Here is a 16,698-nt window from a genome sequence, read left to right on the forward strand (position 1 = left end):
AAAATTTCACAGTGAGAACAATCATCCTCTGGAATAATCTCCCCAGGAAAGTGGTCTCCAAGGCTTGACACTTTTAAGATTCAGCTGGATAGGGTGCTGGACATGTAGTCTAGGCCATGCTTTGCCTAGAAAGGTTGGACTAGATGATCCTTGACATACCTTCCAACCTGGCCTTCTATGATTCTATGAAATATTTAATGGATGGAAGCAAATGTTTAATGTCAACATGAGACAGCTGTAGTAATAGTCACAATAATTTTTCAGCATTTATTCTATCATCTCATGATGAAATAAAAGAGAATTAAATTCATCACAGTAATGACAAGAAAAGCAGTTGCCACATATTAAGAAAATGAACCTGATAATTAGTGAGCTAAATAGTTCCAAAGTAATATAACTGAGGTAAATACATGCAAACAATAGAGAACAACTTAAACTTTCTAGAGTTTTGTCTTTTAATAAAGAATGGTTAACATAAATGCATTGAAACATGTGTTAGTCAACTATTTTTAAAAACAAGCATTTTTAAAATAAGACAAACATCTGTAGCAGATATTTTGGGGGTAAAAGGGGAGGAGGAGAAGATACCAGTCAATGCTACCTTTTAACATAAAAATATCATTTTCTGTAATTTGTAGGTATATTGTGAAACATATTTGTTCTGATTCTTCTGGCTATTTTTAGTACAGGACAACAGAGATTAGACAGGATACGCTACTCACAGATCTAACAAAATTGTCTCTCACACTCCCAATAAGTTTTTGAGGTTTTTAATGCCTTATTTACTGCAAATAAGCCATGCACTTTGTCACATTGCAGACAAACTTTCACTTAATACATGATGTCTCTAATTTGGCTGAGTAATTTGGCTGTACACTTCTATTAATATTCTCTTGGATATGGAATGATTTTGCATTTAAACAAATGTTATTTGACATGCCAGATTAAATTTAAACATTCTATGTCTACTACAGTAAAGTCTTTGTAGTACTATCTTTTTTAGAAGCGCTTATTTACCCATACAGCCATAGGCTCATCCATTACTACAAGCAGAATTCCAAGAACAAAAGAGCAACTGCTTCAATAAATCACTATTGCTGTTACGTACTGCACCTCTTCAAGGGAATAAGCAGTTATGCTCCCCTGTGCATGCAAAGCTTCCACTCACATCAGCGAAGGAACAGGCACACCAAGAAAGAGCTTGGCCATTTGTGATATGACAGCTCCTGTTGAAACATCCTCCACAGGTCTCTGCCTGCTAGCTTTACAAAAAGCTCTCAAATTCAAATTCACTGGATTTATGAGTCCAATCACAGTTTCAGCTTCAGGAGCTTGAGTGTAATGTTAACCGTTCTTCCCCAGCATCCTACTTCATTTCATTGTCCTCTAGAAAATCCAGTGCTCCCAAATTATCAGCAATTTTGAACACACACACACACACACACAAAAAGGGGGGTGGAAGGATGGAAATCAGAGATGACCCAGTCTCAACTGTGCCAATTACCATGAATAGGTCAATAGAACCAAATTCAGTGCAGCTGTGCTACAGCATCACTGCTGCTGACCATGTAGTATATGAAAAGGCTTCATCAGTAAGCCTCATGAAATTCTTAGGCGAAGTAAGAATTACGTTGCTTTAGTATTATATATCTGCTAACTAAAGCAATAGTCTCAGGAAAAGAGCAAATACAGGCTGTAGCAACAGAACCGCCATATGAATAAAAACTATTTCCTCCATTTCTTATGACCAGTAACCCATCATTCCTAACCTCCCTCACAAAAAAACAATTTGCCATATACCACAGTAACAACAGAGCTGACTAAGAGGCAGAATATTTTCACATTTTTGCAAAACTAGTTTTCTAACAGAAACTTCAAAGTCTGAAAAGCAACACTCTGGAAATTGCACTGGGATTTCATCCTTCTGTCCTCTAACGGTTTTCCTTTTAACGTATTCCTGCCCTCCAATCCTAAACCAACTCCAGCCTCCAAAGTAGTTTTCTCCTCTATTTCATACTTCATCAGTAACATAAGATTCCCACAACTGGAGACAAAAATATAATCTCAATAACACCAGCATCTCAACAGCAGGTGCCTTTTCAGCAATATAACTATCACTGTAATTCATAAACTGGTATAAATATCTAAGCTCTTAAAATAAAGAAAAATAATAGAAAAATACAACCTAGCTAACATAGTTATGCCAATGAAACTGCTTTAGTGGCAACAAGGTTAATTCTTAATTTATAAATAATAAGAGATATGAATTTGTACTCATGTATTTATATTATCACTTGCACAGAGATGACTTCATACAGAATGATATCCCAAAGGCAAAAAAACTGCATTGAAATTTCTCTCTTGAACTCAGTAAACCTCATGATTTCTGATAATCAAAAAAGAATGCAATTCACCCCTTCAACTGGGCTGTTTTTGCAGTCTCAGTAGAATTCTCAAGTAATGAGAGGTATTCTGTCCATAGAGGTAGCAATTAGAATTGAGTATGATGAATAACAGCATAATTTCAATCATGGCTACTTTTCAAAGTAAAATCACAGGTGGACCAACAACCTCCACAGCAGACAGAAAGACGTATGAAAACAACAAATCAAACCAACCAACCAATTGTTCAAAACACTTCACTCAGTTTATTTCCCAATACAAACTCTTCTGCCTCAGCATGCATTAGGATATAATTATTGCTACATACACCAAGGTATATTTTAGAAGACTTGCTGAGGGAAACATGCTCTGAAGTCAAACTCATGTAACAAATTTGAGGGAAAGGTATAAAAAGTTCAGAAAGCATAAAAGCTCCCTGTTATTTTCAGTCCTAGTGGTTATAAAAATAGAAGGGAGCAAAAGCATTGCCCAATGCAAATAATGCCACTATATAATGTTGCACCTCAGCCCTGACCTGTAGCAACCCTGCTGCTCCAGCTCGCATGCCTCTGTGTTATAGCTTTTATTCACACAGGAAGAGGTTCAACTAGAGGTATGGTTTCATGAGAACATGCAAGACAGGGCTGATACCACCACTCATTTTCAATGACCAACTCCATCTACCCTAAAGGAGAACATAAATTTGCCAACACTTCAGGTCCTGTTTGTTCAGCTCACACAGGGCAGCAGCAGTAAACCATTGTTCTCAAAGGCACGCTCAAGAGCAGCTCACGAACACTGGCTGGTGCCTAACACTGTGTAAGGCTGTGTAGCTGCACTCACTCACTGCACACAGTGGTGACACAGTGGTCCTGCACAGAACCACAAAAATATTTGGGAAGAACTGAGGATATGTTCCTGGGAAAAATCATAGCTCTCCTACTGGTATCTTTACCTCCTCAGCTGATTTTTGTTTTGTTTGGTTGGGTATTTTGTACTGTGGGACAGGATGCCCAGAGTGATCAATAGTTGCAGTGCTAAAGCTGGTAAGTCGGAATTGCTCATGCTTTTCATTCACATTTTATCTATGTTTAAATAAATATCAATAATGACATTACAGGGAACGCAGCAGGGAGAGCACAGGGCAGAAAGAGGCAAAGTACTCAGCTTTCTGCACACGTATTAATGAAAAACTCTTCCCATCCCCCAAGTATGCTACCCCAAAATTTTTGCCAAAACACAGGCCATTTTTGTCATCAGTAAAAAAATCAACAAGATGGGAACCTTAGTCAGCACATCTTAGAGTATCTGTCCAGCCCAGGCTCTCCTTCCTTCTGTCTTCTTTTAAATCATTAGCACTCATCATACTATGGTTTTAAAAACATATATATAGTTTATGAGAAAGTTTCGCTCATATCAGCTCATAATAGCCTTTTTTCCAAATCCACATATCTTTACAATCACTATTTCTATTTCCACTGGGAGTATCTCACTCCCCCTCACACTTTGTTTTTTTTGTTTAACCATAAAGTAAGCATCACCCTGTCATCCAATTCCCTTGTTCACGTGTTTTAAATTTAATCAGAATACCTGAGGTGTCAATAATCATGTTGGTCTTTCTGACAAGAATCAGAAACGGAAATAAAGCTCATGCTACAGAACAATAATGTAATCTGCAATGCTGCACTGAACAACTTACTTTTCAAGAAGTCTAAACCAATCTCCTCTTGTAGTTGAAAACATATAAAGGAAACCAGCCTTTTGAAACTGAATTTGATAAGCCAAGCAACTTTATCCAAATTCTGAACAATAAATTAGTTAAAAGCCATCAGGAAAGATGCCAGAACACCCTCCCAAATCATCAGCATCACCTTTCAAAACCATATTTTAATTAATCAAAATAAAAATTATAGTGGGAAAATGTCACCATTAAGTTAGATATTTATTGCTAAATTGGTTGCTTAAGATAGTATTATTAAAACAGTCTTCGCAGCAAAGTTGCAAAGTAATTCATAGCCTAGAGTGCCCTCTTTCTTTCCCAAGAGGAGTTTCAGGGAAATATTCTGTTCTGAAGATGTCAAATCAGCCAAATAAAATAGATAACTAGTCTGTATTAAAAAAAAAAAAAAAAAAAAAAAAAAATCTAAACATGAAAGCAGTTCAGCATAATTTAAGCGATATCCTTCCACTGGTGATGAACATGATTCTACCTTAATAAAAATATACTTACAGAGCCATCTGAAACTGTTCAAGCCATTTTTTCTTCAAGTCTTTAGTTTTGCAATAAACTTCTAAACCATTTTCACCTTGGATATGAATGAGGTAGAAGCCATAAGACCACTGCATAAAAAGATTGACAATACAAAAGTCATCAGTTTTGAAGAAAGGAAAAGAAAGATAGGGAAGCAAAAAAGGGAAAAAAAAAAAAAGGAAAAAAAAAAAAAGGATTTCTATGTTCCTTTATTATGTTCTTCTATTCCCTGATTTAGGAACAGAAAGACCACATTATTGTGTTCACTTAGGAATGACTCACTCAAACATTTTATTAATAAAAAAAAGTTTAAATCCCTAAATATTCACACTTCAGCTTACATTAGAAACAATAAATTGTGAGTATATTCTGAACTCATGAAAAATGTTTCAAATTGCTGCTAAAAAAAATATACATTTTTATATGAATTAGCAATAAATATTTACCTTCTTATTTTCTTTATCGGTAGTAGGGTTATTTGTAATTTTGTATTTCTGAAGATCTATTATTTCCTTCATTTCATAATTATCACCTCTCCGTTTGCAAACAATTACTGCTAGATCAAACAAGAAGATGTGCCTATGAAAATACAATATAAGGATGGTTAAAAACACTCCAGAAATCTAATACTTAAAGTATAATTTTACACACCTTTGCTTCTGGCACGTAAATTTTTGAAGTGAAGAACAACTAAATTACTGCATAATGAACAAAAATCAAACTGAAAGTACTTTTGCTAGAGACCTTGTATTTGCAAGACTTAGATGATCTTAGATGTTAGCATATAATAGCTAACTTGCTGTGAATCACTTCGTAATTCCCTTAGTAAACAGTGGATAGGTTCTGTGAATGCACAGTGAAATTAAAAGTACTCTTAAGAATCATTGAGCTGACCTCAAATCTAAATAATGCTACTTTACAGGCTTTTTAATAGCAAACTCCAGGCATCATAACATCACCTGTCTTGCCTTGCACGTTTGTCTAATGTAGTTATCCTTATTTCCCCATCACCTTGAGGTCTTCCATACTGTAAGAGGGAATGATTCTGAAACAGAAGCAATATGCATGATTAAATACAGGAAAAGTGTCAAGATGATGACACATTCAAGTGTTAGACCACTTACTCCTTTTACTCCAAAAAAAGGACTTCTCAGGCCTGAAAATGTATTTTCCTTACTCTTATCTAAACTAGATACAATAAAGAATCACTCAGTTCCATTTTTGCCTTCAAATGGGAAAACTTCTCCCGTTACAAAACCACCTGAGTCAGTGTACAAATACAAACTTTTAACTATGTAAATATATTTAGCTACAGACTGACCCCCAAAATAGCAATTTCTGTACTTCAATATTAATGTTATTCTTAACTAAGCAAAGCATACTTATACTTAAATGTTTCCAAGAGTACTATAATATTATATGAAACGGAGAAGAAAGTACATCAATATGTTCGATCAAAAGCTATTTTAAAACTGTATATAAATGAAAAATATCACATACCAGATTCTCTATTGATAGTTGAAACTGTCTAATTTCACGGAGTGTTTCATTATCCCTCTTCACTTCATTTACATATTGAGCCAAGTCCTAAAGCATAAACAGATAAAGGGAGGAAAAAACTTTTCTGTAACAGGCCGCTTTCATACACTATTTTGGCAACTTTATTTCTATTTTTGTCTTTGAATCATTTGTGTATTTAGTAAATTAAAAAAAACCCATATCTCTTTAATGTTTGAGAATCATCAATATAGATGGCTAAATAAAGAGAGGAAAAAGCCTCTTCTATCTTCAATCTATCTACAAATTTCATCATCACATCTACTGAAACAAAAATTTAGTAGCAACAAAGAGAGAAATGTGATAAATTGTATAAAAGGGCTGATTTTTTCATAATTTCATTAATGTCTTATTTTCAAGATTAAGATGGAAATTAATTTGTGCAGCACACTGCCAAAAAAGTCAACAACATACAATGTTTGAGAAAAAGACAAAAGTTAAATGGAGCGTATAGTAGAAAACATGTAAGGCAGCTCAATAGCAGCATGTAAGGTCATGACCATACCATATATCAAAAGCATATATCACAATACGCACACATCATATCACACATCATAAGCCTGGGTGCTCATTAGGAAAGGAGAAGCTAGTGCCCCAGTGGTAGGATTTCACTCTTACTGTTGCACAGCACAGAGAAGTCATTACACATCAGATCTTTTAAAGGGGCTTTTAATGGGATTTATTACCCTAAGTCACAGGTTGAGATCATTATTGCCCCCTTTACCAGAACATGTACTGTACACATTTCACTAAAACCTTTAAAATGCTTTAATGTTTGAATAATAGTGATAATTTGCTGGGGCTTTTCTGTTTATGGCTAGAGATAAGGAATGAGCAGGAGTGGCTATTGGTAAGGTCAGGGGTGCTGAGAGCAGCAGTTGGAAAAGGCATTCTGATCTTCACAACTTGCTTTTACAGTATCCCTTCAATATGGTCACATATTTGGAGGGTGGGAGAAACATACATCTTTCTAGGACATATTTAATCCAAATCTAAGAATAGCTGTAATCATTATCCTAAGCATCCCAAATTAATCTGTGCAGGATATGTTCACATCAGTCTTAAAAGAGTTAGTGTAGAAATTAAATAATCTTTTTTCTCGCTGCTAAAAGAAATCTGATAGCATAATCCTTCCGAGACTTTTCTTTCTTGGGGAGCAGTACCACTTAGCTGGCAGTTTTTCCAAAGACGTTTTTATTTTCAAGCAGACACACCAGGGGTTTTAGAAGCAACACACCAATGCTGCACAGTTACATCTACTAAGAGGATACACTAAATCAGGAGGGAAGCAATGCTGCACCCTTAAGAAGAGATGCTCATACCTGGGGAGGGCAGGGGTATTTGGTCTGGGGAGTCAGGGGAGGTGGGGTGTTGGCTTAATTGGATGGTTATGTCCTGCCTGCCAGCACATAACTGCCACAGCCACACCAGCAGAGAGATTTCTAACGGGTCTTTTATTTGCAGTCCAACTGCCACCAAAAACAATGAAGCAAACCAGCAAACAAGAAAGAAAAAGTGGGGCAGGAGTAAGTGAAAAACGGTTATTTTCATAGCCAACTAGCAGCAGCCAGGGTGCATGGCTTGCCACTAGATGGAAGCAACAGTGTGCCATCCCATTTCAGGCATGTGTCCCTGGGAGATTATTGTCACAGCATGCTCTGCATTCACTGCACAAAAGCAGATGACAAAAAACGAGAACCAAAAATCTCAGTAGTGAGCTGGTCTGTATTCCAGGCATTCAAGGCAATCACCTAATACAAGACAACTGTGCAACCCAAAACTAACTTAGTCTGACTTCAGCATATTCTGTGGACCATACAGATTACAACAGAAGGAGATATGACCTTTGTCATGTTGACTTCTTTCCTCTTTTCCCCCGCAAAAGATAGAAAGAAAAATTCACAATCCAGCACATGTCACAACTCATGCTGTGAAGCCAATTGAAGCAGAACTGCGTTTCATTTCTGAAGCTGTGCAGAGGAACACATAATATATTACCTTATACATAAGGCAGAACACCTATTCTATAAAGCATTTGTTTGTACCAATATACAGTGACAGATATTCTACCTCCAGATGTTACTGCTTTCAAAAGTAAAGCTACAGAGCTCATACTAATAGGACAGAAAAAAAAATCTTGTAAAAAAGATAACTGTCTTCATCTCACTGGGAGACTACTGACCTTGATTAGGGTTGACTTACAGTAGTAGAAACATGCCTAAATTTTGGAAGCGAGACCAATATTGTTGAAACACCTGTTTTTCATCACATAAATGACAGAAAAATGATGTAGAAGTAAACTGAAGTAAGGAAGTTCCATTTTATAAACCCTCCACTTCAGAAAACTACTGAGCTTGTTTCTAGACTTGAGCAAAGCCCTCAACTATATGCTTACCCTGATATACTTACATAGCTCATTGTGACCTGTGAAAACATGTTTGATCTGCTGTGAAAAACATTATCTCCTCCAGGAAATACAGTTCTGAGCTAACATTTTAACTGCCAACAAATACTTCATTGCCATGAACACCTACCTTCATTGCATCAAGTGCCAGTTTTAGATTTGCCTTCTCCGTGGGATCAGTAGTGTGCTTTACAAGCTCCTGTGAACAGTTAAAACTTTTCACCTACTGTCAGTTTATAAATTGACATTGTCATTGCTCATCCCCATAAAAAAAAAAAAAAAAAAAAAAAAAAAAGGGCCAAAATCAGAAAAAACAACCTAAGAATTCAAGAATTCGCATATTCATCCCCATAGTGATCCCCATATTCACGTATTTCATCCCCATAGTGAGCAGCTTAGAACTGAGTGGGGACCACTGCAAACTGATAATTGACAAGTGTTTAAGAATTGTTGCTGTGTAGCCTAAACACTGACTTTAGCTGCTAATGAACCATCATTAGAAGCTAATTTGGTCAGTCTGGCACTTCGAACTTGCCAAGTCAGATCATTAATGTATGTGTGTGCTGAACACACAGGTAAACACTTGAGTTCATTTGCACATTACTATACTGTATATCACCCCATTCCGAAGCATGCACTTGTCTGCATAAAGGGATGTACACTGGCAGTAAAATCTCAGCTAAACAGTGCACTGCTTAAATGAAGTCACTGTCTCATTACACCTAAAATAAAGCTGACTCAAAAGACATATTTAAATGAAATGTAAATGTTTAAAGAATTTTTTTAGTCACTTCCCATATGGAAAATAAAGGGGCTGGTTTAGTTTTTATGAAGTGAATAAGTAACCTTTTGGGGAAATGGGTTATTTCTTCTTTATAATTTGAGAAGCAAATTAAACATTTCAACAAACATAACTTGCTAAAATCACAGGAAATGAAGGAATAAGTATTCATACTTCATATTACAATTTTGATAATTTACTGTTTTTTTCTTTCAAAGTTCATGAAAATATTTTTCTTGTACGATGTATATTATAGCTTCACATAGAGCATAGTGACATACTGGTTATCATCTTTTCATAATAGAGGTTGCTTATAAAATCATGACTCAGCTCTCTTTAAAAAGCAGTTGTACCATTCATTTTGTTTTTTCCAATTTTCCATTGATCAAAATATTGATGACTCATAGAAATAATTAAAAAAATTAATATTACATACTGTATGTTGCTCTACAGAGTTAAAATTATGCTTCACATACAAGTAGTAGATCTTTTTCAGATGACATTTTACAAGCATCAGCAGGGTTGACACTCTAATATAGTAATATATTTCTTTGCAGCTGAACTAATGAGTCTCCTGGCACAGCTATCAAATTAAATTTATAAGACTCTCCACCCTTATTACAGAACTAACTGCAAAATCTAATGCTTTGTGGGTTATAATAAGAAGCATTCCAAAGAAAGTATGGCTTTATTGTAATTCATGACAGCAAAGCAGCATCTTAAAAGTATGTTGTAAGTATGGTCCAGCTCCCTCTTTTTGGGGTGGACGATGGTTCACATTTCAAAGTACCATAATTATACTTTGGTACTACTAACCACGTTAAACGTACCAAGAATGAAAGGTTCAGATACTGAGGAAAAAATCGTGATTTATTCTTTTTTCCCGGACATGCTTCAGCTCTGAGGAATGATCTTGGAAAGAAAACCTGCGCTTGACTGGATTTTATTTTGTAACAAATCAGCCTCAAATCTATGGAAATGTCAATCACCTTCCTTTGATAAAGATCTTTAGCTCTCATTCTTACAATCTGCTGACGATAGCCCCCTTAAATTTCAAAAATAAAATACCTGGAGCAGTAGGTGGTATTTTAGCACTCTCTGCATTGGAACCACTAAAAGATCCCTTAACGTAAATTTCCCGTTATTGGCCCTTTTTGAACATTCCTAGTTCAAAGGCAAAAAAAGAATAAGACAAGAGAGTTAGAAAATAAAAATATTCATGTGAGACATAAAAAAAAAATCAGTGATATATGGGCCAAGCAACTGTATTAATCTTGATACAAAGAATGTCAACAAAATAAAGGAAACTGTTGACATGGCACATAGAGCTAAGCAAAAAAAGAAAAAGACTGGATCTAGACACTGGTTCTTAGATATTTCAACAGCATAAGAAAGAGTAGAATAACAAAGACAACAACTTGCTGAGGGTACACTCATCATTGATAGCAATCTTTACAAATGATCTGCAGGAAAAGACAGAGGACACCCTCAGCAAGTCTGCAGACAGCAGCAGATTGGAGGTGTAGGAGACACTCTTCAGGGTATGTCCAACAGGATCCTCATCAAGGCAACAAGGTGAAGGGAAAGTCCTTTACCTGGTGTGCACTAGCCAGGGACACACTAGCCCTCAGGGCTGACCAGCTAAGGAGCAGCTCTGCTGGAAAGGGGGTCATGGAAGATAGCAAGCCCTGTGAGGCTGTGAGGCCAGGGCTTGTTTAGCCTAGAACCTGTGTTCTCAGCTGCTACATTGGTGATACATCACCATACCACAGAAGGGTAAGACTGATGATCACTTTCCCCACCCCCCACCAAAAAAAAAAAAGAGACAACCTAACCCTTCTATGTCAGTGGCAAAACTTTCACTTCAGTGCCAGGACATGTACTGCAACAGTTCACATATTCATTTCATTGAAGGCTCCAAAAAAATGAAAAGGAAGAGAAACACATGCAAGTTTCAGTTAAGCTAGTTTTTCATCATAAAGTTTTTAGTTGGATGAAAGCAAGACATATTCATAGAAACACATGCTTTTTATATATATGTATAGATACAGTTAATACTAATACCTCTAGCTTCAGTTTAACATCTTCTTTTGTCTTAGAGATGTTGTCTAAGCACGATATTGCTATCTCCACTTGACTGCAGTACTGTCCATAAATAACCAATCTAAATCAAAGCAAGAGATAAATAATAAGAGGAACATTTCCATGTGTAAGACTTTATTTTTTTTCCACAAATACATTGTTAACAATCCTCCTTTCAAAAGTAGTGCCTAAATAAGCAAGGATAGGATTCAGACATAGGCTCCAAAGAGCAGCATTAAGGATGTTCAGAGGAATACAGTTTTTATATACTCTCAAAATGCTGTAAAATCATTGCAATACTCTTTAATATTCAAGTGTATGTGAATATGAAAGGACTCATTAAAAAGCAGTGTAACTGCTGTTTAACAGAGCAACAGTCATTAACATTTAGAACACTAGATCTTCAAGGTTGTGATGTATAAATTCTGTAACACGGGCTCAAGAGGATTAGTTACAGCTATCCTTTAAAGAACTTTTAGGTTGCCCAAACTGATCCATCTCCAACAATTTCTACCGGGTTATATCCTGTGAGCCCTCAGATCAAAATAATAGTGTGCAGGAACTCAAGAAATTTTCAATAGCTGTCAAGAGCAGCAATGCTTCTTGAAGGAGCTAGGGTTTATGACAGGAGTTTGTTGTCCCTCTTTGGAGTGCTTCTTTCAACTAGTCCCATTATAAAGAGTGCTGTTGCCTTTAACCTTTTTATACATTTCTTGAGGCTCTTCCTTCTGCATGCTTAAAATCCTTTTTTGGGGGTTCCTGTGAGCCTTCCATTGGGGTCTCCTAGATTTCTTTTTCTCTCACCTGATCTTTACCATTTTTTTTTCCCCATTCTTTTTTCATAGTTGAAGTGATTAAACTGATTTAACACCACTTCTGATTACTTTAATTACTATATGGTTAAGACCCTAAGTCTACCTCCATCTGGTTCATTTTTGTATAATATAAACTTGAGGTTTCCTCTCAGTGTCCTTTATTCCCCTTTTAGCACACATTTCAGAACTAGTTTTGAAAGGTAAGCATTTTCCAGAACAACTTCTTGTCCCCTAATTCACTCCTACAGCAGCAGAAAGTCTAACAGCTTGGGAAATAAATATGTCCTGCTCCAACATAAAAGCTGAAACAGAGGGTCTCTGAAGGCAAGACTGTTTGTGGGCAGCCTAGGACACCCTCCATACTCAGAAAACAACTCTACTGTCTAATGTTTTCTGGATGCTGCTGTCCAGTTTCTCACAAGCATGTTATTACTGCAACAATCCTCCTTCCCCATCACCCTGGAGCAAACCGAACTAGTTCCCACAGGTCTTTCCTGTTCCAGTCCCAGAAGGAACTGATTTTTAACCACAACCCAAGGGTTATGTCAAGGTAGGTCAACACTGTAGCCCACAGTACAAGTGTTTTTTGCCACGTATATATGCCACAGGCATGTAAGTTCATCTATACAGTCCAACAGCTGTTCAGTGCTGGCAGGAAAAAACAAATCTGAAAAGGTGAGTAAAAAAGATGGGCAACTAGCCTACAGGACATGGCATGCTGCCACAGCAATCCTGTTATCAGCTTGGCTGGTTTTCAGTTTGAAGGTAAAACATTAGCTTTACTATCACACCTTTGACTGCAGGGTAGGGCAAGTCCCTTCTTTCTTCTCTTTTGCAGTCTCTTCTGCTTTCTCTTCTTCCAAATTATGGCCATTTCTGTTTTATTTAACCTGGAATAGCCTTAATATATATCCTTGCCTTACTTTGCCCCTCTTCCACTTTTATAACATTTTAACTGTTAAACAAAGCAGGGACATGCTATAAAATACTCAGGATTTTTTGCATGGAAAAATGTTATGCAGAATAAGCTATTTTTGTTCAAAATATAGCTGTTACCTGTCTATGTAACAATATTGCCAAAACTGACCATAAGAAGAGAGAGAGTTCATATAGCAAATGGTTGAAAGTCAAACATTTTGACTTTCAGGCTCAAAACAACAAATACTAACTTAATAAGTATACTGACAGAAAATACAACCCAGTTTCAAAATTATTTATCAAAAACAAAAAAAAGGTAAAATACTAAATAAAGCATAAATTATCACAATTAGTAAGAGTGCATAAATCTTACCTTTCTTTGTAGTTGATAAAAATTTGATATAGGTTCTGATCATTTTTGTTAACAATCGAATCATTGATGTCCTGTGTTAGATTCCTGTGAATTTTCACCAAATCCTTAAAAACAGTAATGGGGAGGAGAAAAGGTTTTTTAAACCAGAACTTAAAGCTTTGAATATAAAAATTAATTATTTCATGTTAAATCCAATAATTTCAATAAACTGAAAAATAGATAATTTGAGAGTACAACCTCATTTTAAGGTTTGCCACATCTTCCCTATCATGCAACAAGAAAAACTAAACTTCAAGAACTACCTATTAGAGACTAACTTAGTCTAGCTTGGAACGTGTACTGTTAATTCATCTTCATTTTATAATGATAATTTTAAAATTAAGCAAGTCAAGTAAATGCTTTAGAGACAAGATAAAGTAATAATTCACATCCCTCAGCTGTGAAAAATTAGTTTTGGACATTACATTGGTCAATTACTGATGTTCTAGTGTTCACAGCAATCATAATGAGCTTTCTAATTCAGCAGGCAACTAATGGCTGAGCGAAAGGCACAGCTATTGCAGAAAGATTTGCTCTCCGAGTACAGTTGAAGCTCACCTTACCTGTTCACTATGAAACAAAAATGTGTAAGCAACTATGGAAAATTACATCAGCCTTAATACTGTATAGATACTGTCAGAGAATTCACTAGGAATTAACTCAAAACAAGTTAAAACATTTTGAAATCAAGAACTTTAAGCAGTGCACAGACTATAAAAAAAAAAAAAACTAAATAGCACTCAAAGAAAAAAAGACATTGAAGGTGGCTCTGAAAACAGCATTGCGATCGGCATTGTTTAACTTTTTTGTCAGCAACATGGACAGTGGGATTGAGTGCACCGTCAGCAGGTTTGCCAGCATGGCATGATCAACATGCTGAAGGGAACAGGTGCCATTTAGGTGGACTTTGACACACTTTGAGAGGTGGGCCCGTGCGAACCTTTAAGTTCAACAAGGCCAAGTGCAAGGTCCTGCACCTGAGCCAGGGCAATCCCAAGCACAAATAGAGGCTGTGCAGAGAATGGACTGAGAGCAGCCCTGAGAAGAAAGACTTGAGTGTGCTGGTCAGTAAGAAGCTTTACATGAGCTGGCAGTGTGTGCTTGCAGCCCAGAAAGCCAGATATATACTAGGCTGCATCAAAAGGCAGCGTGACCAGCAGGTCAAGGGAGGAGATTTCCCCCTCTCTACTCTGCTCTTGTGAGATCCCACCTGGAGTACTGTGTCCAGCTCTGGGGTACCCAACATAAGCAAGTCCAAACGAGGGCCACGTAGATGATCAGAGGGCTGAAGCACCTCTCCTACGAAGACAAGCTAAGAGAGTTGGGGTTGTTCATCCTAGAGAAAAGAAGGCTCCAGAGAAACCTTATAGCAGCTTTCCCGTACCTAAACAGGGGCCACAAGAAATCTGGAGAGGGACTTTTTACAAGGACATGTACAGATAGGACAAAAAGGAATGGCTTTAAACTGAAAAGACAGTAGCTCTAGTTTAGATATTAGGAAGAAATTCTTTACTATGAGGGTGGTGAGACACTGGAACAGGTTGCCCAGAGAAGTTGTGGATGCCCCATCCCTGCAAGTGTTCAAGGCCAGGCTGGATGGGGCTTTGAGCAACCTGATCTAGTGGAAAGTGCCCCTGCCCATAGCAGGGGAGCTGGACATAGATGATCTTTAAGGTCTCTTCTGATCCAAACCATTCTGTGATTAAGACGGTGTGGCAGCGTGCTCCCCTCCTCCAACCTGACCTTTATTTCCCATAACTCTGGCTCAAGTGAGAACCACCAGTATGGTGGGTGGTGGTTGGCCATTGGCCATAATGGAGTTGTCTGTTTGTTGCCTGCATCCAACTCAAAGTGAATTCAGGAGAGGGAGATAACAACACAATAGCCAAGGGCTAATCTGAGCAACATGCCTGCCTGCTAACCATAGTCCTGGTCAAGTTCTAACTCAAACCAAGTTTGGAAAAAACCTAACTTTTGTAGTCAGTATGCGAATGTGGCTATGAGTCAACTATCTTACTCCATAAATCGTGGACAGCCCAGGGCCCATTGAGCTCTCATGCATGGCAGTAGGCAGCAGGCCAGGATCTCCCCTTGAGCAGGAACACTCTCAAGGTTACTCCTCAAGGTTGAGAGATTCCTTACCACAACAGATTATTGGTAAGTGAAAAACAGCATGCTAAACTTTGAAATCTCAGCTAACTGATATAAAGGATTGATTTTTGCATATATAATCTGTTAGACATAGACTGTTGACCAAGTCTGGGACTAAGTGTGGGTGCAGCCACACCTAAACTACCCCCTGAGAAGTTTAACACACCAGAAGGTCCCTTCTGAACCTCATGACTAAACGTGAGAGTCTCCCTGACATTTCCCATTAGCTATCAAACTTGGCTAAATTGCTGTTTTGTATCAATAAACATATTGCTACTTCTCTATTACGAGTAAACTGCATCACTTCATCCACAACAGATGGTTTCATGTAGTAAATGATATACTACAAAAATAATACGCAATATTGAGTTGTGAACTAAGTGAACTTGACTCATCAAAGATGAGGAAGCAAAAACTTGAAACAGACTAAATTCAGTTGCTAGCAACTGTATGGCCATATCCTCAGAATCTTCAATTGCAGCAGAGATGTTACTATAGAAATGTTTCCCTATTAATATATTACAGAAGCACATTATCTCAGAAACAAACAAGGACTCAACTAAGAAACATCCTTGAAAAACAGCTTAAAGCTAAGGGGACAAAATGCCTTTTTGAGCTTCTATTTCCAATTCAAAGCCAAGCTTTAAATTTAACTGATATTAACATCTGTTGTGGTTTGAGCCCAACTGGCAACTGAAGTACCACACAGCTGCTTACCCACTCCCCAGCCTCTCCTCGGTGGGATGGAGAGGAGAATTAGCAAAAAGGTAAAAACCCATGGGTTGAGACAAGAACAGTTTAATAATTGAAATAAAAGTAAAATGTAATTCTCATTACTATTATTACTAAGATCATATGATGATGGGGGAAATAAATATCCCCCTTCATCCACCCGCTGGTGGAACATGGGACACTGAAAAGTCATTGAATTAGGGTAAGCACTAC

The 16,698-nt window shown here is 37.1% G+C and overlaps 1 protein-coding gene across 5 annotated transcripts in view; it reads right to left on the reverse strand.

Moving 5' to 3' along the window:
- VAV3 (vav guanine nucleotide exchange factor 3) overlaps positions 1 to 16,698 on the reverse strand; it is a 171,110-nt gene that overhangs the window by 81,652 nt on the left and 72,760 nt on the right. For all 5 annotated transcript variants that reach the window (XR_003992906.1, XM_030496165.1, XM_030496166.1 and 2 more), the window contains exons 8-15: positions 13,564 to 13,667; positions 11,440 to 11,539; positions 10,444 to 10,539; positions 8,725 to 8,793; positions 6,134 to 6,220; positions 5,593 to 5,678; positions 5,080 to 5,212; positions 4,613 to 4,722 (exon numbers count right to left, since the gene is read on the reverse strand). Coding sequence is in view for 4 of the 5 variants with exons in the window: in XM_030496165.1 (XP_030352025.1) it covers positions 4,613 to 4,722; positions 5,080 to 5,212; positions 5,593 to 5,678; positions 6,134 to 6,220; positions 8,725 to 8,793; positions 10,444 to 10,539; positions 11,440 to 11,539; positions 13,564 to 13,667 (785 nt within the window). In the remaining variant the exon portion in view is untranslated. The remainder of the gene's footprint in view (positions 1 to 4,612; positions 4,723 to 5,079; positions 5,213 to 5,592; positions 5,679 to 6,133; positions 6,221 to 8,724; positions 8,794 to 10,443; positions 10,540 to 11,439; positions 11,540 to 13,563; positions 13,668 to 16,698) is intronic.

The sequence above is a fragment of the Strigops habroptila genome, chromosome 8 (genome assembly GCF_004027225.2).
Source record: "Strigops habroptila isolate Jane chromosome 8, bStrHab1.2.pri, whole genome shotgun sequence".
Taxonomy (NCBI): domain Eukaryota; kingdom Metazoa; phylum Chordata; class Aves; order Psittaciformes; family Psittacidae; genus Strigops; species Strigops habroptila.